Genomic DNA, 24295 nt, shown 5'->3' on the forward strand with positions numbered 1-24295 from the left:
GGCAAGGGAACCCTCGGTAGTGTAACACCACCAGTAAAGCAAAAATTTGCAGTTAACCACTAGCTGGATTCGTTGGTGGTTTTTGTTCATGTGGTGGGCTGGGTGACATTGTATTAGCCAATTCTTCTGATATATGGTTAGAGATCAGTTGCCTGGCTGTTCGGAATTACAATAGGGAGAAGGCTATCGGGGGAGGGGATGAGGAGAATAAGATAGGAAGTGGTTTCTTAGAGATGGGTGCTCTTCTTGTGCTAACAGAAGTTTTGGTCTATTAACTCTGAGTGTGCTTTTCTGACCTACAGACTCGTTTGTAGCTTACTGATGTCTTCTTCCCTTTTGCCTGACTTCCCATTAACTACCTGGCATCCCTGTACCTCTCTGCTCTTGCAAAAAAAAAAAATGGGTCCTTTGAAGTTTGGGGAATACCCCTTTTGTGTTCAGCCCTCACAACGATTTTGCTTTGAGTGCATCTTTGTCTGGAAGTATGCTTAAAAGTGCTAAAAATTTTATTTTGTTTGGTTGAGGGATGGGTGGAAGTGCAGGAGGAGTCCACGTGGTAGCAAAGAGGAAGCTTGAGGTAGCACAGAGTGACCTCCTGAAAGCATCTCTCCAGCCTGTGAATGTTCATGGTCTCCTAAAGGCAGTCATTTGGAAAGGGGCTGCGCTACCCAGATTTACAGTGCCTACTATGTTTCATGTAACAGAAATGCTGTGGCTGTGTACTGCTGCAGGTTTTTGTTCTGTTCCTCTGCAGGTTTTGTTGTTTCTCCACTGACCTGTTGTACTAAAATTCATGTCACTGCCTGACAAACTGTGCTTTTAATAACTTAAGCTTTACTTTATAGGGCAAAGCCTGGGCAGTAAGACATGTTGAATATATATTGCCTTAAATATTTTCCTTACTGACTCTGTGCTCCTCGAGTTTTACTGAATTCTGAGCATGTTACAGAAACAATCAAACTGCCTAGAAGTGAAGTGTTGCTTTCCAGCTATAGAAGTGAAGATATTTGCATTTAAAGTCCAGAGTTGCAAAATTTAGTTCTCTACTTGTACTCGGTGCATGTTAAGACAAAAATAAAATGGAGGAAAAGCTGAGAGAAACAGTTTGCATCACTTGAGGTCCAGTGGGAGCTGGGGGTCAGGATCACTCTGAGAATTAATCAGTTCACTAGAGGATATGATAATACAAGGAAATGATGGTATTGCAATAAGTTTTTCATTTTTTTTATTAGTAGCAGAAACTTTAAAAATAAAAAGAGAGCAAGAATAAGCCTGGGAGCAGAAGTGGCCTGAAGGAGAAATGACCAAGACCAGCTTAGAAATGCAGAGTGGTGGTTCAGGAGTGCTGCTTCACTGCATCTGTGTGTGAATCTCCTTTCTGTCTTGGGGAGGGGGGCGAGAGAGATCACAGCCCTGTGAAATCTGACTTCTTAATGCTGTTTTGAATAGAGAGAAGTTGTTCTGGGCCTTCCGCTTTTCTTGAGATTGAGGATTTTAAACAGGGAATGCCTGCACAAAAGCGACGGTAATCGCAATCTGAAAATGGCGTGTGGCATTTCTTGTCATTTTTAACAAGCCAAAACGTCGCAGAAATCTGCCCGGGCAAACTTTTGGTCCTGCTGTGCCCCAGTGCAATAATTATAATGCAGAAGCAGCTGATGGGTCATGTCTCCAGCCCTGCGCAGCATTATGACTTGCTACCTACATTCCATGTTTAGCTTTGAGCGATCAGATGGTGCAAGCAATGTGAGCTAGCAGTGCCTGAGGACATGCAGTCAGGCAACATGTCCTGTCCCTCTGCAGCTTCTGTTTCTTTTTTCCACTTCTGTCCCATCCCATCCCATCCCCTTAAGGTGATGCCTTTTATAATAAATACAGCTCTTCGGAGCGGGTCAGCTGCCCGTGCGGGAGCATGTGTGCCATTCCCACTGTGCTGTGTATTAAGTCCAAGGGCCCAAGCTTTGTAAATATTGTTTCTAAAGTGCCTGAGGACTCCAGGTGAGCTGCTTGCCCTACTTACCAGGGGCTGTGGAGCTGTGGTTGGTACATGTGGTGGCACACAGTGGCAGGCTGTTTCAGCGTGGTTACTGATGTGACCTAATGAAGTGCGAATTGTGTTGGAGGGGGTAAATTTTGTCTTTGTGCATGGGGAAGGGGTCATTTACAAATGTTTACAAACAAACAAAAAAGTTGAAAATTATGCTTAATTCGGCCGACTGAGGGAGGTGGTGATGGGGATATTTTGGACTTGGGTTTGTTTTGTGCTTAGCACTCTGCAAAAGGTACACCCAGGCCTTGATCTAGGATAAATCGGATAGGTAAGCAGAAAATTACCTACTCATTGCCTGGGACTGCTCTTGCTGTCTTGTTCCCCCTCTTCCAGGGATGCCACTGGAGAGGTGTGGTACAGACACATTAATTGTGGTAGTTTTATTTTATTGTGAACTTATTTTCACTGGGTTTAATTGGAGAACTGAACTTTAGGTAGACTTTTACATGGTAGGAGTGTTCTTCACTGCAGAGGGGTTGCAAGTGAGCTCTGAGCTGGAGGGAAGGGAGTGAGAGGGGAGTGGGAGGAGGGAGCCTGGAGATGGAGCTGGCTGTGGGTTCGTTCCACTGCATCTTTTCATCTTTCCCTGGTACTGCAGCACCACAGGAGTAGAGTTACCGACAACATTCTTGCTCAGGTCTCTCATCCCTCACTCAAATAGAGGGTGTAATTTGACGATGTCTGCACTCCGCTGTGTGAAGGCTGTTGATGAAACTATATGTGTGTACATTTTTAAGTGAAAAAACCCCAAAACCCCACCCACAAAACCCCCCCCCAAACCCAAACAAATGCAAATCCCAAACCAGATCAGTTCCGTGATCCCACATCGCCGTACAGTTGTTCAAATGCTGGGACTGGCATGAGGCTGGAGAGAGAATGTGTGGCCAGAGCTGCGGGGTGAAGTGAGGACTGGCAGTCTGTCCATCTGAATGACAGCCATGGCTTACATCAGGTTAAATCAGTCTGTACGCTGCAGGCTGAGGCGAAGCAGAATGGATTAAAAACAGGTTTTTACTTCTAGCCACGATTTTCCTCACAACTGCAGTTCTGCGTCAGCTTGTGGGATACGTGTATTTCTGCATCTCAGCTGCTGTGGAATGTGAGAGACGTCTTTCTACAGGACAGTTCTCGCAGTCAGTATTCCCTAAAGTTTTCCTTATTCGAACTGCTGCATCCACAACTTTCACAAATAGATTGTGAATCTGGATTTTTATCTTTTCCTTCTCCATCTGTATCGGTTGTTATCAGCTGCAAACAGGTTACCAGTGAGGCCTGCTGGGCTGCTTAATGGGTGGCCGCCTGGCGCTGCCTTTGGGCTGATGCAGATAATTTCTATTGGCCAAGGTTATCTCCCTGCTGACCTTGTAGCCAGAACTCAGCCTCTCGATGGCACAGTAATTGTGGGAAGGAGGGCTTCTGAAAGCATTCGTAAGGGCTGGAATAGCCTTTCTGGTTTTGTAAAAGCCATGTTTTATTTTCGTCAGTGCTGTGAATGAGGAAAGAAAATGCCTTGATGTCAAGTTTGCAAATTCAGAGAAGGCTGTGTTTGAAGATTCTTTTCTTCTAAAATCCACTGTGGAGGCATCCCAAACTTAGCATGGCAAGAGAATGCTGTACCACAATTTGGCTTAAAAGTCCACTTTTGCTGCTGTACTTCCTTAGTTGTTTGCTCACTGAGCATTGATAAATGGCATCTGATTTCTTCCTAGCTGTAGCCTTTCATGCCAGAATTTCTTTCCCATTGGTTGCAATTGGTTCAGTTTACTGGACTAAATATGTTTGCATGCTTTTGGGATGAAGAGGGACTTCTGTTAGCTGTGTAGCAGAATGAGGCACAGGGATTAATAGGGGGAATGGGGAGAGAGGGAGGAGCTGGGTTTTCTTTTTTCTTCCGAGAGGCATCAGGCTCCTCCCGTAGCGAGGGAGAGCATAGTACATCGAACCTAAAGACCTTTAAAGTACATGCTGAAATGGATGCTGGGAAGATACAGTACAGTGCTTGGGCACAACTCCAAGGCTCCCAAGGCAAGTAATATTTAAACAAGCTGAACAGCCCCTTTCGGCAAGCAGCAGGAAATCCAGCACTGAGCTTTGTGTTGTTGCATGGTCAGCAGAAGATAAAAGCTCAGGCTGTGCAGCTGGGGTTCCCTCCTATCACTGGATGGCAAACTGTTAAGAAAAGATAAAAGGACAGAAGGGAACAGGGGGTCGTCTTATTGAAAAGCATTCCTTCATATTTTAAGCCATCAGAGTACTTTGAAATATGTTGGGCTTGATGTAAGTTAGAAACAGTGCCATCGGCAGCTCTGGGGTGTGTTGGAGCTTTTACATCAGTTGGCAGGCGAAAGGTGTATTCGTCCCTCTGCTTCACCAGAGATAAATGTTTTACATGGGTAGGATTGTGCTACGCATAGGTGCCTCACCACAAGCCTCACAGTGGGCAGGAGCTTCCCAGAACTTTTAGGAGCAGGGCGTGTAATGGTGGGGCTGCTGCTGACTGGAGGTTTCATTCTGAAATGCAACCAGCATTCAGCTGTATATAGCCTTTCCAGGTCCCGCTTCCTGCAGCTGATCCTTGGTTAGGGACTGTTTTAACAATGAGGAAGAGAATTTAAATGAATGAGATTGCTAGTTCAAGTCATCTAATCATTATTTACTGTATTCCTCCCCTCCGTCCCTCCTCCTTTTTTCCTGCATCACAGCACTGGTGTCTTGGGAAAGAAAATGTCTCAGAGCATTTGTTACCAATTTAGCAGCAAGTACGTGCTCAAATTTGGGATTTCTGAGATCTGTGTGTGCCATATGTAGGCAAAATGTAGTATTTGCTAGTTCCAGTAGAAGGGAACAAACACAAATTCGCTGTTCTTCAGATAGTGTTTCTTTAATCTAGTGAGACTTACATTTGTGCAGCCTTTTTGTTTTGGTAAGACGGTTAACCGTCCTCCCTAGGGTGCCTAATTGCTTATCATGAACTAATCAGTCCCCTGGGTATATGAAGGGATGAAACACTGCCAAGATAGAGCCTGTGACTTCCCCCAGAGGTGTGATAACCCTCCCAATTACCCCACCTTTTGGGGAGCTTGCTTACGGCTACTTGAAAGACCTCATTACTTCAGAAATTATCCATGTTTAAGAGATTTTAGGAAGTTCTAAAGGAGCGTATTTGCTGAGGAGCCTTTGAACTTGTCAGCTTTCGTATTTTTTATGTCAAATCTGTATTGAATAATGTTTCAAGTTTGGTGTGAAATGTGCTGAACGTGCTGCTGCTGCCACTTCTGTTTATGAAGGTCCCTACCTCCGTAGCCTCCGTGGCATGCCAGACCCTAACAGATGAGGAAAGGGCCAGTTCCTGTAGGGATGGTGAAATCTTCTAGCTTCAGAAACCCCGTTTGAAGTTTAGGTGAAGGAACGAGTGAAACAAATCTGGTGGTCTCGTCTAACTTTTGGTAGAATGATATGTGTGAAATGACTGGGTAGATTAAGAAAAGTCTTTCACCTTACAGTGAAAAATAATTTATTTCACTGATGGTTTTGCTTGCTTTCTCCTTTTAGTTTCTTGTTTTAAGTCATTCAAATACATGCTTGTCTGCTTTACAGGTGAGACAGCTACTGATTTCTTGAACTCTTCTCTTGTGTCTCCTTATGTTGAACAGTTGAGCTCCATAAAGCATATAAAACTTACTACAAAACAGTCATGTCTGAACTGGAAGGGGAAAATAACTCCTGCTGTTTAGTATCTGAGTGAAAGTACAAGTTCTGGTGTTGAGGTTTTCTTTGTCCTTTCCTTTTTCTCTGAATGAACATCACTTTTGTATGAAGTTTGGAGGATGGGATCTGTCAGTTGGGTGGAAATACATTTTGCTTCTTTAAAGAATTGTAACTTAATCAAAGATCAGATTTTATTCTCCTTTTGTGGCTCTTTTCAAACACTTTTGGTCTTGTTCATCTCTGGTAACAGTAGATTCTAAGTGACCACAACAAGATTAATGTAGATACATATATTGCCATAGTATGTAGTGGCTTAAAACTGTAAAGCAAGGTGACTTCATTTTTAGAATTAAAATAAAGTGGCTGTGTGGGTGTGTATGTATGTGTATATGACTGAGAAAATGTTCATGTAGAAACATCACTCCTCAAAAGAAGTATGAATTTCAGTGTCATAGGTCTGATTATGATACTTCAGTGTTGCTTCCCTATGTGTGTATATGTGAAAGTGGTTAGTCAAGGTTCCACTGACAAACTTGCTGTCCTACTGCAGATTGGGGTGGGTGTGAGGAGGTGCACAGGCCACTTGGTGGATTTTGTTGTTGTTGTTCATTTTTCTCTATGGTAAATACTTGCAACTACTACTTTACCCAGAACCTGTGGGTTCAACCTCTGCATAATTCATACTAGTTTGTTCCAGGCTAATGTTTTGGTACATTACATGTCAATGGGAGTTAGCAGAAGGAAATGAGTTTTCCCTTTTCATATGTGAATTGTGGGAAGAATTGTCTGTATCATCTGTTTGATGGTAATGTGTGAAGCACTAGCAGTGGAATTGTTTTTTTGGAAGAGGAGGGTGGTTTTGGACTAGCAGCAGACATTTTTGGCTGGAGGAATAGCAACTTGAAACTTCACTTACTGAAGAAACCTGTTCACAATTTTGTCTTGTTTTTTGTTGTTTTTTTTTCCCCAGCGTTCCTGAAATAAACTTCCTGCAATTCTTTGCAGTGTGCAGGTGTCCAGACTCCCCTTTACTCATGGTCGCCTGTGCAGCCCATCAGGCGACTGAAGGCTGTACCTAAAATTCTGCCTGCAGTGCAGCACGCTGCAATGGTCTTGATATAGTTACGGTGGACACCTTGTGCAGCTACAGGCTGTAGCATCCCTTCCTAGTCCGAACAACTGAGTATTGCGTTCCAGGAGTCTACACGTGTGAAGGACTGCCTGGAATAGGAAAAGGAAAGCTGCAGAGATTGTAAGCTGCTGCGTGATCCGTGTGGCTGTTGTGCCGAGGAGCATCAAAACATTGCTGGATGGATCCAACAGCTCGTTGCAGAGTAGAGGGTCAGTCTCACTGGTTATTTGCAATTATTAACCTTGGTGGATGTTACATTTTTTTGTTTGCTTTGTTTTTATATTTTTCTGTGTGTGTATAAGAGGATTGTGGCCTTGCAACCAGAATGCTCATGTTCAGGAAACTTCAGGCTGTTCCTACTGAAGGGCTTTGAAGATCAGCAGGCATTTCCTTCTGGGTTCACAGCATTGTTGGAGGAGCCAGTTGCTGCTGAAGTCTTCAGGCCTATCCAGCTGACTTCGGTCATTTTTTACATCACTAGCACATGGATTATGCTGTTTGCAGACTGTCTAAGCTCCATGATGACCTCCGTGGATTTCTCATGAGCTTTTACAAGGCCGGGCCTGTGTACTTTGTAAAATCCTTTAGAAATGTCTGCTAGGCTTTTAAAGTCCCAGAGCAAAGGCTATACTACAAGGAACTTGGAAGGTCAGCAGCTGGATGTGGTTGTGGATGAAGGGGGATTTGTGTGTGTGTCTATGTGTGTATGGAGTTCTTGTTTTGAAAATACATCTTTTTTCAAGTCAGGTAAGAGATATGTATTTTCTGAGAAGGCTTCTTGTACTCATCTGATAAAGCTGAGGGGCTTCTGAATTCCATAAGAAATTGTTGACTTGGATCCCTGTGCCCTTTTTTTGCACACGTTGTAGTCTATGAAAATTAACAGATGCTGTTTCATTTTGTCAGTGTGCAGGAAGCACCTCCTGCAGGTTAGTTTCACTGTGTGTACTTCAAAATAGAAAGAAAACTTGTGCTGAAGAATACTTTTGGCAAGTAGCACTGCTGTTTAAAATTTTCCTAGTGGCTTTCCTGTGAAGATCTCAACTTGGAGAGGCTTGCCAGCACCATCTACTGCTGTAATTAATTTACCTAACTAAACCAAGAAAGAAACTTTGTATTTCAGAATTTAGGGCTCAGCAAACAACCCTGAAGGCTACCTGCCCAACTGATATAAGCCAGTGGGTACCACTTACAAGACTGTGGCAACTTGTTCATCAGTGATGGGAGAGAGACATTTTTCTGAAAGCTGGGTTCTCCTTTCACCTGGAGGAAGCAGTAAACCTCAGTTTGAGTGATTTGTGGTACTCTGGCATCTATGGCAAATGTATATCTAGAATAACCCCAGGTAAAATTAAACAGCTGGCTTGTATCTTTTAACTCTGCTTCAGAATAACAGGAGAGTGGCAACTGACTGCCGTCTATGCTTAATATGAGATGAAGGTGATGTAGATGGTGTATATCTGTTTCTGGTCCTTAGCAGACTGTAGGATATGATCGACTTGAGACCTTTTTGTGCCTCATACGGTGCAGGGCAGGGGTTGGCTTTGGCTTGTGGGTCTGTGGAGGGTCTGCCTGGTGTGGAGATACAAGCTAGGAAGGAGTGCTACAGGTTATCTTGCTCGTGAAAAAGCTGTGTAGCCGCTTCGGATATTGCAGTTGGAGGTTGACATTACAAATGCCCCCCTAGGGTGGATGGGAGAGCTAGAGCTGTACAGCACGCTTCTGAATCCCTTTGCTCCAGCACATCTCTTTCTCCTCCCCTGTGGCATGTGGTTTCCCCTCTTAAAATTTCAAGCTAAAACTCTCTAGTTAAAAAATCTATTTTAGGGCATGCTTGTGTTTCTGAACATTTTAAATTGTCTTTATTATAGATTTTGTTGTTGTTGTTGTTGTTGTTTGGAGACTTGTTGTGACAGGGGGAATAGTTCCTGTGCTGACCAGAAACAGAAGACAGGAAGATAATGATGTTAACAAGGTGGGGGAGAAAAGGAGGTGTTTGTTTAGAAAAAGCCTAGTCACTAAAGCCTGTGGAGCAGAGGAACCCTGCTGATAACACAGATGAAATAGTCTGCCTCTTTCCTAACTTTAGAGGAGTGGAGCTTTGTAATAAATGGCTGCCATGTGGCAGCTGTCTCCCAGCTTCGTGAGCCTGGCAGTAGTTAATCCTGTCAGCAAGTCATGCTCCCTGGAAAAGAGCAGCAAGAAGAGCTGCAAACTCTTGAATCTTTCTCTCTGCAAAATACTTGCATGCTGAATCTCTTTCTGCTTAAAACGAGTTTGGTGATTTGGTGGAGGTTCTCATCTTTAAGTAGCATTAAAGTGCAGCTGTGTTGGCTTTTAAAGAAAATGTTAGAAACATGCCGAGACGTTATGATTCTTTTCCCTCTTTAGAAAAGAAAAAAGCCATTTTAGTTATGGAAGGTGTATGTTCCAGGGTACAAAACGTGCTGTGTAAAGAAAGGACACACTGTGTTGCTATCCCTGTATCTTAAGAAATTACAGGTTAGGCATCGGAGATCATGATTATCCTTAAAAGATTGAGGCTTTAAAATTAATCTGTTCACTTCAATTTGCTTTTTGTATTTTGGTAAGCATGTAATGTTTTTGTCCTTTCTCCACAATCCAGAAAAATAGAACTCTGACTTAAAAAAAATAAGAAGTTGGAGATTTTCGGGCAGTAATGTAACACCATCAGATTTTTACAGGGCTCATGATAAAATCATGATGATTGACAATGCTACCACCAGGAAATTAGTTTTAATCCCTGTAATTTCTGTTCTTTTCTTGTGTTGTGCATCATTTTACTATGTTATCTTGCAAAGTGTAAAGTGCTTTGGCATGCTACCTGGTGTGGTGCTCCAAGCAGAGAGTGCACTGGCATCTCGTGCAAAGACAGTGTGATTGGGCTGCAAAGGATGTGCTGGGGGCTCGACAGTAAGCAAACCAGTGCTCTCCCCCTTGGGCTTCCCAGTGGAAGGAAATTTGCTAGCATGTGGATGCAGTTACAGTGGTGAAACGCCATGTGGGACATAGCTACTCCAAAAGGAAAGAGTCTTTTCCTGCTTTAGCTTACTCTGTTTCCAGAATGGTTTTTGTAACGTTGCCTGTGCATTCAGGCCCTCTGTGAAGCTCTTTTTAAATCCATCCTGGAGGAAGAGGATCGCAACCAGTGTGCCACGCAAGAAGCAGGGTGCTAGCACAGGAGATTTTCTGTATCTTCCTTGGCGTGATTCATCCTGCCTCTCTAATCCCTGCCAAACCCGTCCTGCTGCGCACACACAGCTCTGGCTACGTGTGAAGAGCAAGCATGAGAGCATGAGGGGGTGACACGTTTGCTCATTTCTCCCTCTAGAGACTCGCTGTAAACCCTTGCCTCGCGTCCCGGGTCCGAAGCTGCCCTTGGCTGAGCTGCCTGGCCATCAGCCTGAGGGACAGGGATGGGGATGGGGACGAGGACAGGCCCTCCCTCCCTCCTTCCCTGACAGCTGCAGGTGCCAATTGCCAGCAAGCAGCCCAGCCGCGTGGTTTCATGGCTTTTCTTCCTCTTATTACTGCTGTTCCTTCTTGTTTCTGTGATGTGCGGTGGAACAACCAGGCAGATTGTCTCCTCTCAGGGCGGGTGCCTGGGCATCTGCACGGCCAGTTGGTATGGCACAGGAGCCCCTGTTCTTTCAGTGACACCAGGAGCTATTGGTGGCAGGCTGGGGCTGTGCTGCTGCTGCACAGATGCTTGCTCTTGGCCCACCTTAAAAGGACAAGACATCCCGTGGTTTAGACTGGCCATATATTGTCAGGGATGTCAGCATCTCCATCAGAGCTACCCAGCCGAGCCCTGCGTCCCGCTTTGCCCGCCTTGTGTCCCTGCAGCCTCTCCTCGGTCGGAGCTGAGGGGTGCAGTAAATCAGACTGCTTGGAGGGGAGGTTGCTTTTCTTCTCCGTTACTCAGAAATGTTTTCCATCTGGCTCTCCCAAGTGCAATCTGCCTAGCTCACCCCTCAGGCTCTTGGACAAGTATCTGGTTCCCTCAGTACAGTGCTTGCTTAGCCATGTAGGTGATGGGACGTCAACCTATAGCTGGCCTTCCCCCCACCCCCCAAGGGTTTTAAATTAACTGGGTTTGGCAGGGCAAAGGAAAAAGGTGTACAGCACAAAGGAAAAAACCAAACCAGACCCACAGAGCTACGTTTTAGATTGTTTCCTCATTTTGCATCCCTTGTCCCTTACTTGTCTGAGGCAGCAGCAGCAGCAGACAACGTATCGTGTCCCGGGGCTGGGCTCCCCCCAGGTCGCTGGGGTCCCCCTCGGGGGACAGGGCGCCCCCCCCTTCCTCAGGCTGTTCGGCAGGGAGACACGCGATGGGGGAGCCCGATGGGGTAGCCCGCTGGTCCTCGCTGCGACTTCCCCCTGCCCCTCTGCTCCCTCGCCTCGCCCTCTGCCCCTTCGGGGCTGTGTGGGCAGTGGTGGTTTTGGCAGGCAGCGTGACACCGCTCGCCTGACTTGTTCCCTCCTTCATGAGACACCTCCATCCTGCCTGCTGAGAGCAGAGCCTTCAGGGCTTGCTCCCTCCGGTCCCTGGCTCTGCTCCGGGCTCCCACCCTCTCCCGTGCTGTGTCCCAGGGCCATCCCCTTACCCGGTGGGACATGAGCCAGCCCTAGCGCAAGGGAGGGACGGCAGCGTGAGCAGGGAAAGCCACTCAGTGTGGGGAGAGACCCCAGGCCGTGTCCCCAAGGAGTGCAGCCCCGCTGCGGCCGGTGCCAGCCCTGGGGGGACACGAAGGGACTTTCTCGGGTCGCCACTTCATCTAAGGCAAACAAACCGGCGTCAAAGCCAAGAAACACATCGACTTCCTGGAACTCTGCGAGCCGTCCGCACAGCTGTCCCTGCTCCCCGAACACATGCAAAGCAGAGCTTATAAGGACAGACAGTATTGCTTTTGTGTCCCTCCCCAGCCAGCGGGGAGGGTGCAGGGGAGGGGATCTGCTGGGTGAGGCCCAAGGCCTGTCTTGTCCCGTGTTCCGCCTGCATTGCCGTGCTTCCCGGTGATGGAGGGGAGCCGGGAGCCCTCCCCTCCGGCCTCCTGAGGGCTGTGCAGGCAGGCAGGGGTGAGGATGGAGGGGCGCTCGCCGTTGTCTGCTTGGGAAGGAGCGGGGGGATGTCTTCTTACAGCCACTTCTTTTACTCTGCTGTTGCCCTGACGTTACTATTCGTGTGTCTCAAAGCGGAGCTCGTGGCCCCGGGTTTGTTGAGCTGTCTTTAAATCTCAGCATCTTTTTTGTTTGAACAAGCTTTCAAAACTGACTGTAATTCAGTGATAGAGGCTTCCTGGAGGGCCAGGTGTTCACCCACAAGCTGACAGGAACAGTGAGGATGAGGAACAGCTTGTAGATACCTTGTTGAGGGCAGGGGGAGGAGGGCTAAGGTGTTAGAAAAATCTCAAAATTCATCAGCAGCTGTTGATCCTACATGCAGCCGCAGGTTACTGCAGCTCTGGCGGTGCTGTGCCTTTTGTGTGGTGCTGCCGGCCCTGAGAATGGCAGTGCTAGTCAGGACCTCAGTGCAGGCTCGCATCAAACCCTTGGTGGTGCCCGCTGAGCCTGCTGACGGAGACCTGGGCTTTCCTCTTGGGAACCTGGGGCCCACCGAGTTTTGCTTTCGCTCTCGGTGCTGGAGCAGAGCAGCATGTGCCTGGGTTCTGCTTTCTAGCCTACCAGGAAGGACCACAGGGCTGTTCCCACAGCACACAGCACTTGCAGAAGGAGCAAACGTGGATACTCTGTTCAAGTTAGGGAACTGAGTGCAGGACCAAGAGGATAGGTACGAATACGTTTTATATTAAGGCTGCCTGGTGTCTCCATGCATTGCTGTAAACCAGTTGGACCATACAGACGAACTTCATCCAGGAAACCCGTTTTGCCTTATGGCATCTCACTGTTCTATTAGTTTAGCTTCCTGTTTTCAGTGTATTACATCAATGTAATACCCACAGTATCATGGTGATTCAGACTTGTCATTTACTTAAGGCATTAACTAAGTTCAGATTCTGGTATGCTTTATGGAGAGATGCTTTTGGTTATCTGAGCCAAAGTCCTGAGGACTACTAGTAGTCCATAAGCCATCAGGAGGTATTTTTCAAAACCTACATAAAAAATAAATGCATATGCATATCCTGTCATGCATGCAAGGAAATAAAACTGAAGTAAATACATTTGAATATTTAAAATTTACCCTAACTGTTAGGTGTTGCAACAGTGTAGAAAATAATCTGGAAACATGAGGGTCATCTTGTTTGGTGCTTCTTCCCCTGCTCTGCCCCCAGAACAGAAGGTGGTCCCTAGCTCAGTTTTCAGGCATGGCCATGAGAATGTGCCTCATTTGTTTATTCTGTGTCTGGTTCTGTCTGTCTGTGTACAGGTTAGGTAAGAAAAGGCATGTGAACGTTGTGGGTTCATAGGGTTATTTTAGGAAGCAAAATATTATGTGTGTGCTAACACAGGTAAAATAATTCTATCACTAATAGCTTAGAGAGTTCATAGCAAGAGGAGCAGTGTGTCTTTTGGTGCTCAGAGAGTACCTTTCAAGAGAGGTTGCTCCTTTTGGTTGTTGCCTTTTAGGGTTTGTTTTCTTTGGTGGTGTTTTTCCCTAGAGGAAGACTATAGTTACCAGGTACAAGTTCAAAACCTTTGGGGTAACGGTCTTAGCTTGCACCCAACGCTAAGCAAAAGAACAACCACCAGATACTCCCATGCCACTGTCTTTTCTTTTTATGCTTGTCTTCCTTTCCTCATAGGCTGCTCTGTACTGGTGCTCCAGCAGTGGTGACAGTGAGGTGACGCTGCCAGTATAATTCTCTGCCGCTGGGGTGCCAAGTCAGCACCGACACTTCAGTAGCAAGGGCAGAGTTGGTATTAAAAAGGTCAGTAGGGAAAACTTTTTTCGTTTGGTTTTCCTTTGCCTTGAGGCAGTGCTTTGAATAATGTTAACCCTTTTTTCTTCCCACACGATGCCTTTTCACCCTCTTCCCTTCCTGCCAGCTTTGATGCAAAATCACGGTCAAAATGTAGTGTGGGTGATCGTGTGCATCTCTTGGGGTGGGAGTGAGTGTTTGTACTTGGGAGTGTCACCATGTGCTCTGGGAGTAAAATTTGCTCCTCTGTGTAGAAGCTTAGTAGGAGACCAGTGCATCAGAAATGGTTTGGAGTGCGGTGTAGCAATCCTTAGGTATTATAATCTCAAGGGTAAACAGTAAACTTTGTTTACTCAAACGCGATATCCCTCTTTGAAGTTCTGTTCTCATCTAAGTTTGTATACTAGAAGGTCTGGCCTTCATTTAAATGATCCTTGGGTTTTTTTCCGCCACTTCGGAGAAAAAAACCCCAAAAAACAGTGGGAAAGCCTTGAATAAGCTAATAGCGCTGCTAAGATGGAAATGATGAAGAAGGCTCAGGATTCCTGTTTGGGCCTCACGGGAAAAAGTGGTTTGAAATGTGTGTGTGTGTGGGGGTGCACATTCCTAAAACCGTCACTTCTTCCCCCTGTTTCTCCCCCCCTCTCCCCATTCTGTACTATGGCATGTTTAATGAAACCAATAAAAGTATTTGGCTGAGAGTGTTAATCTTTCCCTGGCCCAATTAGTGCATGGCTTCTACTTTAACGTTAATGTGGATTTTTTTCAGAAGGCAGAACAATGAGCAGCTTTGTGCTACACACCAGGTTTTCCCCCTCCTTGCCTGTATTGTGTGTTTCTTCCTATCTATTCCAAAGGGAGAGCTCATGTGCAAAGACAGTGGAGCAATCTGGAGCAGAGACTTGTACCAGCTCCCAGGGGCCAGTCTGTGCTGCTCATGCTTGTGTAGCTGCCTCTTGATGGCAAGTCAAGTGATGGTGACTCTGAAGACTCGTCATTTCTTCTCCTTTCTTCTTCCTTCCCTTGTGGCCCCTGTTCTCCTTTTTGCTTCATCTGTGATGCTCTTCACCAGAAGGAGAAGCAGCTGTAACTGTTGAGAGTGATTTTAAAACAAGAAAATTAAATACAAATAAATGCACATAAGCGAAGTGGGGAAGTAACTGTTGATGGGCTCAGCTTTAACATACAGTGGAGTCACACTTTATCCCAAAGGAGGAAATAGGTCTAGCGAGTATCTTCCTGTACAGACTGAATGGGAAGCAACAAGGATTTTTCTTTTTTTTTTTTAGCGCTCTGCTTTCTCAGTGACTCTCCCATTAGCTGGTGATGTGGGACATCAGGGGTAGGACTCTCAGAAGCAGGAGCTAAAGCCCTTCAGGTTTCTCTGTAGGCTCAAAGTTCCCAAAGTTTCGTGGTTACAGCAACATCATCAAGTGGAGGGGATGTGTTCCTGCAGAAGAGCCAGGCCTTTTGGTGTGGCCGTGCAAAGAGGGCTGCTGCATTGTTTTGCTTGCTGTCCACCCCCACCCCGCTGCCCCCTCCAAATGTGTTAGCACTCTTGCTCTGTCACTTGCTTTCTGCTTTTTGTCCTTTTCACAGAGAATGACTGTGATGCTGGAGGGGGGATTTCTTCAAAGTAGAAGATGACCTGAATGCTTGTGACCACTTCCCTGTTTCCTAGAGGCTTTGGTCCAATGTTGAATGCAACCTGAGGCTGCACTGTTTGCCAGCTTATTTCCTGTTTGTCCTCTTTCCTGGAGGTCTTTGTTTTCTTTTGGGGAGAGGGAGGAAGAAGGCTCCATCAGGATGACCTCCAAGCAGGGGGCATTTGGTGTGAGCTGGGAAGGCTTGCAGTACTGAAGGCAGCATGTCATAGGGCATCCATGCTGGTTGCTGCCTGTGTGATTCCCTGAGTTTTGTAGGTGCTGTGGAAAAAAACCACAACACTTCCCCATCCTCAGTGATGCATTTATTTAAAGAAAAAAAAGGAAAGAAAAAAAAAAAGCTGCAAGAGAAATCTCTCAGTATGTTCCTGCCTAAAGGCGCTCTGCCATGGGTTTTCCCACAGGAAGGAGTGATTTGGCCCAGTATTCTTATTGTTTCTATATCCTATTGCAAATAGAAAGTTATGCTTCTGAAATTGGTGTGTGCTGCTCATGCATTTGTCTTTGTTTCAGTGGTGCATTTTTGCTTCATGCAAGAGAGTGAAGAAAGCATGCAACAATCATATCTATTTTTGCAGAAATTAAGGTGTGAACTTTTGACTGCTTCCAAAATAGGACATTTTTAGTGTATGGAAAACTGTTCTAAAAACAAGATCTGTGACTATACATCTTTCTTTGTGCTAGCAGTAAGATATTTAGATTCCAAAGTGGTTTGTAGAAATTATGAAAGGCTGTAATAGCACAACGCAGTTTTCTTCCTGAGAGAAGAACAGAGAGCAAGTGGTAGGTGTTTCCAGACCAGGAGGTAGATTTGTTTATGTGTGCACGTAGGCCTGCCTCTTCTTTGTGATGAAAATTCCCCATTTTAACTGTTGCTGAAAGCAGCACTATGGATTCTGACTTCAGTTCTCAGGGAAGTTCCTCAGCTATCTTAAAGTTACCTTGGCCAACACAGGAGTCTTCACATTTACACAACAGATTGACTTTTTCCAAGATGAATCGGTGGTGACATTAATGTCCTGGGTATTAACTAAAAGAGGAATGAATAGGTCTGCTTTGGAAGGAAGAGTTGTTTTGTTTGGTTGGGGTATTTTTAAGGACTGAAGCACTTACTTGCATGGTTTTAATAGGAATTCCTCCAAGTAATTTAAAGTGGTCCTTATTTTTGGTGGTACTAAGCAGATACAACAAGCAATTTGCAAGATTTAGGCCAGTCTTGAAAATAACTCTTGTGTTTATTTTATTAAAAATTAAGTCAGCTGCCACATAAGTGATGAAAAAAAATGCATGTCTCTGTGTGTGTGTGAGAAAGAAATTACTATGTTGCTCTGGAATGGGATGGATGTTTTTTAAAAACAAAATAACAGTAAAGGTGTACAGTTAAGGATAAACAAAATAAATACAGACAACAGCTCCCATAATTACTAGAGAAACTGCAGAAGGATGGATGCATGGCCTCATCTTGGACCAAGAAATTCCTGTGTTGCAGGGCACACTAGTGTTTCTTAGCAGAAAAGTAAAAAAAATGACTAGGGAAGAGTTACCTTGTATTGTTCAGGGTAGCATAAAAATAGCCAGAATTCTTGTCTGGTTTTGAAGATGCAAATTGAAAACAGTGTTTGTTAAGAAATTGATGTTCTCCAGAGCCTTAGACATTGGCTTTAGTCGGGTCCTAGGTTTTGTCTCCAGACTGTGCTGGCTCGCTATATCGAATCATGTGTGCTGCTTCTAAGAGGGTTAAACATAGGAAGCTTGAATCTGCTGCTTTGCTTGGCATTGAGTGAAATGAGGAACTGCTCAACACAAGCCGGACCCTTTCTCTTTGTCTGCCTTTTCATGTGTGCTCTAAAATGTCAGTAGTTGGGATAATGTAGTCATTTATTGTTTGCAAATGCTGTTCAAACAGCATTTGAAGATACATTACATGACTGATTTGCACATCATCCTTGAGAATATATTATTTAAAAGGAAGAAACGCTGTTGAGGTAACTGCAGTTTGAGGCCAATGGTCTTTCCTTTCTGAAAAAAGGAAAACCTGTATTAAGTTTGCTGGATGTGATTTGTAAATCTGAGATTATGCTATGTCCACAGTGTATTCATTTCCATAATTAAATATTTTCTTTGTAAGGTTATAAGGGTGTATTCCTCCATTTAAAATATATCAGTAGTTTTCCATATTACAAATAACCTTTTCCAGAGGCCATCACCGTAGGTGCCATGGGCAGAGAACTCCTCTCTTTCTCATGCATCGGTCATTCCTTATCACCTCTAAAAATGATGTTTAACTGACCTGTCATGCTCCAGCTGGAACAGGCATCCTTCCTGAAACCCCAATGATAGCATAAGTTTGTGGTTTCAGAAGGGGTGTGGAGAAATTCTGTCGGCACAGACGATGGTTGCTTATGTCTTTAACTCATCTGGAAACCTGGGGCGGTGAGTGTGAGGAATGTGCCAAATGGTCCCAGAAAACTCAGTAGTCATTTCACCACTGCTAGAAGGAAGAAAAAGGTCACCATGAATTCATGATATTGGAGTAAATGTTAATCCTTCAAGAAGAGAAGGGAGGAGGAGTGTGTGTATGAAACCAGATTACCTAAATTCTGTAGCTGCGGAATATTCTTCCAGCTTCTTAACCAAGTGTCACAACCGTCAGTGATATACTAGCTTGCTCTCTCCTTCTCTCTTTCCTTCTTTTTTTGCTGGCTGAATACTGGGGACCTAGCTGGTAAGAGTTTGCTTGCTTTCTTTGCCCAGGTTCCACTGGCAGAGGCAGCAGCATCTCCCAGCCCAGTGCCCAGCCACTTGTGGGAGTGGGCGCTTGGCTGCACTGGTGCTGTTTATGTGCTTCTGTCATCAGACCTGCATACCAGTCAGGGGAGTCCTCAAACTAAAGGGCTGCAGTCTTATTTTGCTAAAATGGCTTCCAGAAAAACTTAACGCCCTCTCTCTTTTTCCCTTCTCCCTCACGTAGTGCTAGAGGGTGCTGCTGAAGAAGAGGCTGAAGAGCCAGACGCTACTATACATACCACACTAAGTGAGGAGACCGGCAACCAAGAAGAGAGCCACAGTCAATCAGGGGATAAAAATGAAGGTGACTGGTTTGACTAGCTCTGTGTGACTCTGTAAACTGGGGCATAGATTAAGGCTTGTGGAAACATTTCTCACCCATCCATACCCCTTATCTGTGTGAAGAGTATAGGATGATACTGAGCAGAAGCACTGGTGCATACATATGTTTCTTTCCCCATCCCTAACCTTCATCTGTCTGAAAAGTATAAAATAGGCTGAGCAGAAGCATGGGCACATAAATACTGTGCTACCACTGCAGGCTTCTAAGCTAAGATTTTCTTGGCTCCCAGTAACTTGGCACCACATTACTTAGCCTCAAAAAAACACCTGTTTAAAATGCTCAGACTTATTTTCCAAAGACAGTATTATGCAGAGATCAAATGTTCACAAACGTGTTTCTCCTTGTTCACCCTCACATCCTCTTGTGTTACTGTGACTTTCTCACAACACACGTTACGATTCTGTGCTGTCCACCAGAGGTGACAGAGCAGTAGACTTGCAGGGTGTTCCTGTTTGTTTGGGAGACCTCTTTGGGGGAAAGTAGCGTTTACTTTGAAAGCATTTTCCTTTTCACATGAGGAAAGTGGAATTCCTGACCTGTGCGTTTGACAAGTCTGTATGTTTGAGAAAACAGAGAAAACATTTTTGTTTTGAATTTGGTATCTGAGGCAGGAGCATCCCTGCTACATACAGAATGAGTTGGAGAAGTCTAAATCTGAACAGCTTTACCTGTGGCATTAGTTGTGGATGTAACACCTTTGCCAGCTTTGGCAGTCAAGAGGCATCTGGGAGGATCTGGGATTTTGTTTTGGTTGGGTTGTTGCTAATGTAGCTTATTCCATATAGAAAACTGGCTTAAACTACGCTAGAAAGAGAACTCAGTACCCTACACAGTGTTACTAATGCCTTAATTGTGCAGTTCTGCTCAAAACACGTGCTTGCTTGAATGATTGTGCTTGCCAGAGCTTGCATTCATCAGTACTGCTCTACTAGTTCATGGTGATCACAAGGTACCATGAATAATATGATTTTACAGCAAGAGAGTTTAAGGTAAATCATTTTATAAGACCTATACTGAACTGAGGTTGAAAGTGAAGGTAACGTGGATGTCCTATGAGAAGAAATGTACATGTTGTCCTATGTATTCCAATATGAGAAACTTTTCCTGTTACAAGAACTCCAGTTATTAAAGGGCTGTTCCTTGTGCTCCATGATGATCCAGCAGAGTGTGATGTGAGTTGCAGGCAGCTGAAAATACTGTGGGGTTGTTTTTTGGTTTGTTTTTTTTTTCAGATGGCCTAGCAACTCCCATGTGTGTTTTTGTTTTTAATTCCAGAGAAGCAGCTGGAGAGCTTGAACAGCTACAAGGTATCACCAAGTTCACCAAACAGTTTGGACGGAGCAGACCTGTCCTCCATTGACGCCATGATGTCAGCAGTGATGAATGTGGGGAAGATTGCTGAAAATGGCGGGAACTCTCAAAATGTCAAATCCCCCTCAAAGTCTCCTGCACCAAATCGGATTGGCAGGAGGAACCAGGTATCTAAACCCAAATGCAGGGAGGGCAAAGGGGAGACAAGCAGCTGCTTGGGAAGTGATAAGACATGATTACATTTCTTTGTTTCAACTTTTTTTCCCTCGGCAGATATTTCTTGCCTCCGCCGTTGCTCCTCTGTGTATTTTTTCTGGTTTTAGAAAACAGGGAATCAGAGAGGGGTCAGCTTGCTTGGTTTCACACGTAAAAACATAGCTCCCATGTCACGCAGTGGTGAGCTTGTCTAGCAGATGCCACTAGCAGTGGCAGAGTCACCTAAGAATCACTGCGTCTTCCTCGCTGCATCCTTTCTCCAGACTCTTGCCTTTGCCTAATCTGTTGGGGGGCAGTTCATTTCATGAAACTGGAAGAAAAGAAATAGCTCAGAGAGGAACAGAGCACTGTGGCAGGGGGCTTGGCTGGGCCATCGTGTGGGGCCGCATGTGAAGTGTGTGACTTTCCCCGGGGAAGATCCACATGATTTAAAGTTAAAGGTGGTGCTAGAACAAAACATCCATCAGGATGCTCAGTTGTGTGTAGTGTCAGGTACCCTTGCTTCATTGTTAATAAAACTATGAAGAGCTATTGCAGCATGCTTTGTACAGATCTGACAGAGCAAATATATGTAGCTTTTATCAGTTTTTTTCCATTTACCAGTTGATGGCACCAGTTGAGAGCAATATTTATCAGAAAAAGTGAAAGGAGAGAGTCGTATCAGTTAAAGCTGTGATTATTTATATCAATGGTTTTCTCCTGCTGGGCCAAGGCTCTACCAATGAAGGTGCTGCAGGACATCAAGAAATACCCCAAATCGCTGTGTCCATTTGACTTCAGAGCTCACGGTGAAGCATGGAGAATTTGTAAATAAATCAGGATGTAACAGGGACCAGAAAGGTTGAGAGTCATGACTCATATAATGTTCCTATAGTAGTTTATAATTAGCTTTCAGAGTAGTTGCCCAGTTGACAGACTTACGGCTTGGGTTGGATTTTTTTGCTCAAAAGGAGTTGAAAGCCATTAACTGTAAATGAACATTCTTAAATGAAGAGTCTGGGCAGTATACAGGCAACTGTGTTTGTGGGATTGTATTGTCTTAGCACCTGGCTTGAGCGTTTATTTGCAGTGTTCCCAGTTTGGGACTTGCTGCCCTGGTTCCTTGATTTCGTCATGTGAAGTGAGGCACCGGAGTTCAGGCTAGGCTCTGTGGCAGTGCTATTACACAGCTGTCTGCTGGTACACCATGTGGTTTGGCTTCAGGGAAGTTTATTAGCACTAGTGACCTTTATTCCACCTGATATTTCGATGGGCATCGAATCAAAGGAAGCTGGAGAGTAAATGTGACAGGATTAAGAGGGATTCTTGCAGCATAAAAATAAACAAATACATTGAAAACATAGTAAATAGCCTGTTTGTTTTTAAGCTGAAAGATTGTTATCACCAGAGGGCCAAATGGTTGCATTACTGAGAAAATAGAAGTGAGATGTGAAATATTAAGTGGGTATCAATCTGGTTAGCAACATCTAATACAGCAAATTTCCCCTTTCAGCATAGCAGCATGAAAGCACTGAATTGTTTCAGTGTGTAGCAGCGCACAGATCTCAGATTCTGGTCAGAATGTGCCTCTTATTATAATTTCGAGGATAATAACAGTTAGCTAGTTTTCTGGGTTTAACTGCTGTTTCCCAGGAATTGGCAACGAAAGATTTTGCCCTGAACCTTTGTCCCAAAGTCTATGGTTCTCTTCATAATGCTGACTTTATCTTGGCTCTAGTCTACCCGTAGTCTAACAAACATGTTCTCACATCAACCTGCATCCATTTTAACTTCTCATTCGGTGTGCTTTTGAAGAAAATAAAAAGTGTGACAAAGATGTTTCTTTGAGCTGGAGCAAAACCAACAGACCTAATGCACAACTCCAAAAGCATTTGCCATCAGTTGAATGCAGAGCAGCCGTGCCAGGCTGACTTACTAAAAAGGGGAGTAGCTAACAAATTAGCTGCTAATTTCATCTTTCAGTTCAGGAAGTCTGTTTTCACCATCCTGGCTCCAGTGGGGTGGCTGAGTAATATGTTTTGAATTTGTGAGTGGGGGTGTTTCTACAGTAGGGATGCTAATGTTTTTTTGTCTGGATTGGGTCACTCAGCAGCATTCCTGTTGTAGCTACCCTGGATTTGCTTGAGCTGTGTTACGGTATGTGGCATGTACCCTGTCTGACCACTGGAGAAAGTTTGGGTTTTAGTTAATAATAAACCCCAGATTCAATACTCATCAGCTCTGGCTAAGCTATAGTGTGTTTCTGATCTTTGCTTCAAGGTGAGCCAGTAATTATCTTGTGTTAATTTGCTGATTCAAAGAGCAGGCAGTCTGGAAAGCAGGCTTTGAAACAATCAAGTGCATCATGTAGAACTGTAGCACTCAGGGAGGTGCAGGGGGGAGCAAAAAAAGTAGTGGCTTGATAATTTCACAGAAATACCCAGGGGATTAAACACCATCTAAACTGTCAGCACAGCTGCAGGGATTTTCCTCACGGCACAGTGTGTTTGTTCTCTGCCCTGAGCCAACTTTTAACAGGGCTGCAGTATAACTGGAGCTGAACACTACTCCACAGGTCACAACGTATAGTAAAATGGAAGTTGTATAAGTAGGATGGAACCAGTGTGTGCAAACCATATATTTGTATATAAAAACGAGGGAGGCACTGGAATAATGCATTTTCATTTTCTTGGGATGTTCAGACTTCATAATGGCAGACTTTCTTGCTTACTTTCTGATGTTTTGCAAGTAATAGTACGTTAGGCCTTGGCCTGTCTGCACAGCCTGCAGTGATTGTCTTTAGGATGCAGAGCCCTGAAATACGGTTAGAAGAAGATGTACAAGAGAAGCAGTAGGGAGGAGTGGGAGAACCTAACTGTTGCAGTCGCGATCCTTTTAGAAGTGAAGTCACAAGTTTTGTTTACTTCAGGCAAAATGGGGAAATAGCTCTTCATTCGTGTCCACAGGTCACAGAAGTTAATAGAAAATTATTGTGGCCCTGTTTTTGAGAACACAGTGTTAAGATTTTAGTAGGGCACTCTCTTGAATGGTTCCCCAAATCATGTGGGAGGGAATATTGCTTTACTGAGACTAAAAACCCCTCTCTCTAACACTGTGTCAGCATCTTCCCTCCTAATATGCCAGAGAAATTGTCACAGAGAGCTGGGTTAGTCATTCTACTTGGTGTTCTCCACAAATGCTTATGTCTGACAATCTGGAAATGGTTGCTTCTGAGTTGATGACTTCAGGGATGGTGATAGGGAAAAAGAATTGTCTGGAGAGGGAAAATGCACAGATACACTCATATCCATCAGTTCCCCCTCAGCTAAAGAGTTGCTGAGGGCAAGTTTTCTTTTTGCTTGTTTTCATGTTGTTACTAATGATACTTAAAATAGCCAGAAAAGAGGTTTAGTAGAAATGTCCTTGTGCCATAAATATCATACTTTCCTGTTGGCCATGCAGAGATGGTTTTTGTACTGCCTTGTTGCAAGAAGTGAGGTAACAGGTGGTGGATCTGTCTAGCTGGTGAAGATTTGCATCATTCTAGGGAAAACTCAGGTTTAATTTTCAGTGCCAGACCATTTTCCTTTTAATATATGGGCGTTGGTGCAGAAGCCGCGCCTGGGCTTCTTAGTGAAGTGGTGAAAATACCCTTTATGTCATGCAGTAGCCATCCTTGCGGACAAGTCAGGCAAACGCCTTTGGTTCCTGCGAGAATGCCATTTCATCCTTGGCTGGAAGAGTGGCGGCTTTCCTGAGTGTCTCAAGGGCATACTTAAATGAGGCTGAGCTCCCCGGTCGGCTTCATTGTTTGTACTCGTGGTTTGACCATGGTTACTCCTGATTCTCACCTGGGTGGAGAATAACCGGGTTCATAATGTGTTCTTTTTGAGTCACGTACACTCCTGCATTGTCACCTCTTTCTATGATCTCATCAGATCTCGCAAGCTTCAGAAGGGTTGGGCCTGGCCGGTGAGCCTGGATGGGATGCTTCCAGGAGAAACACAGGATGCTAAGGGAAATGGTGCTGGTGATTCAGTAAATGCCGCTTTTCCTTCTGAGTCAGCCGTGGAGCAGAACATACAGCCCCTAGAAAAGGGCACTGAGCTAGTGCTTTGCCATTGAGATGGGGTGAAAAACCTGAAGTCCTGGCAACTTGTGCTTATTCAAGTTTTTTTGGGAAGATTAGTGGCATTTGCC

The 24295-nt window shown here is 44.7% G+C and overlaps 1 protein-coding gene across 6 annotated transcripts in view; it reads left to right on the plus strand.

Moving 5' to 3' along the window:
- RREB1 (ras responsive element binding protein 1) overlaps positions 1-24295 on the plus strand; it is a 135127-nt gene that overhangs the window by 38623 nt on the left and 72209 nt on the right. For 4 of the 6 annotated variants that reach the window (XR_005103199.1, XM_037380394.1, XM_037380398.1 and 1 more), the window contains 2 exons: positions 18431-18550; positions 19865-20067. Coding sequence is in view for 5 of the 6 variants with exons in the window: in XM_037380394.1 (XP_037236291.1) it covers positions 18431-18550; positions 19865-20067 (323 nt within the window). In the remaining variant the exon portion in view is untranslated. Of the gene's footprint in view, positions 1-6728; positions 7100-13678; positions 13805-18430; positions 18551-19864; positions 20068-24295 lie in introns of all 6 variants that reach the window. The other 2 variants (XM_037380396.1, XM_037380395.1) reach the window with 2 other exon arrangements.

This window comes from Falco rusticolus, chromosome 3, assembly GCF_015220075.1.
Source record: "Falco rusticolus isolate bFalRus1 chromosome 3, bFalRus1.pri, whole genome shotgun sequence".
In the NCBI taxonomy this organism is placed as follows: Eukaryota; Metazoa; Chordata; class Aves; order Falconiformes; family Falconidae; genus Falco; species Falco rusticolus.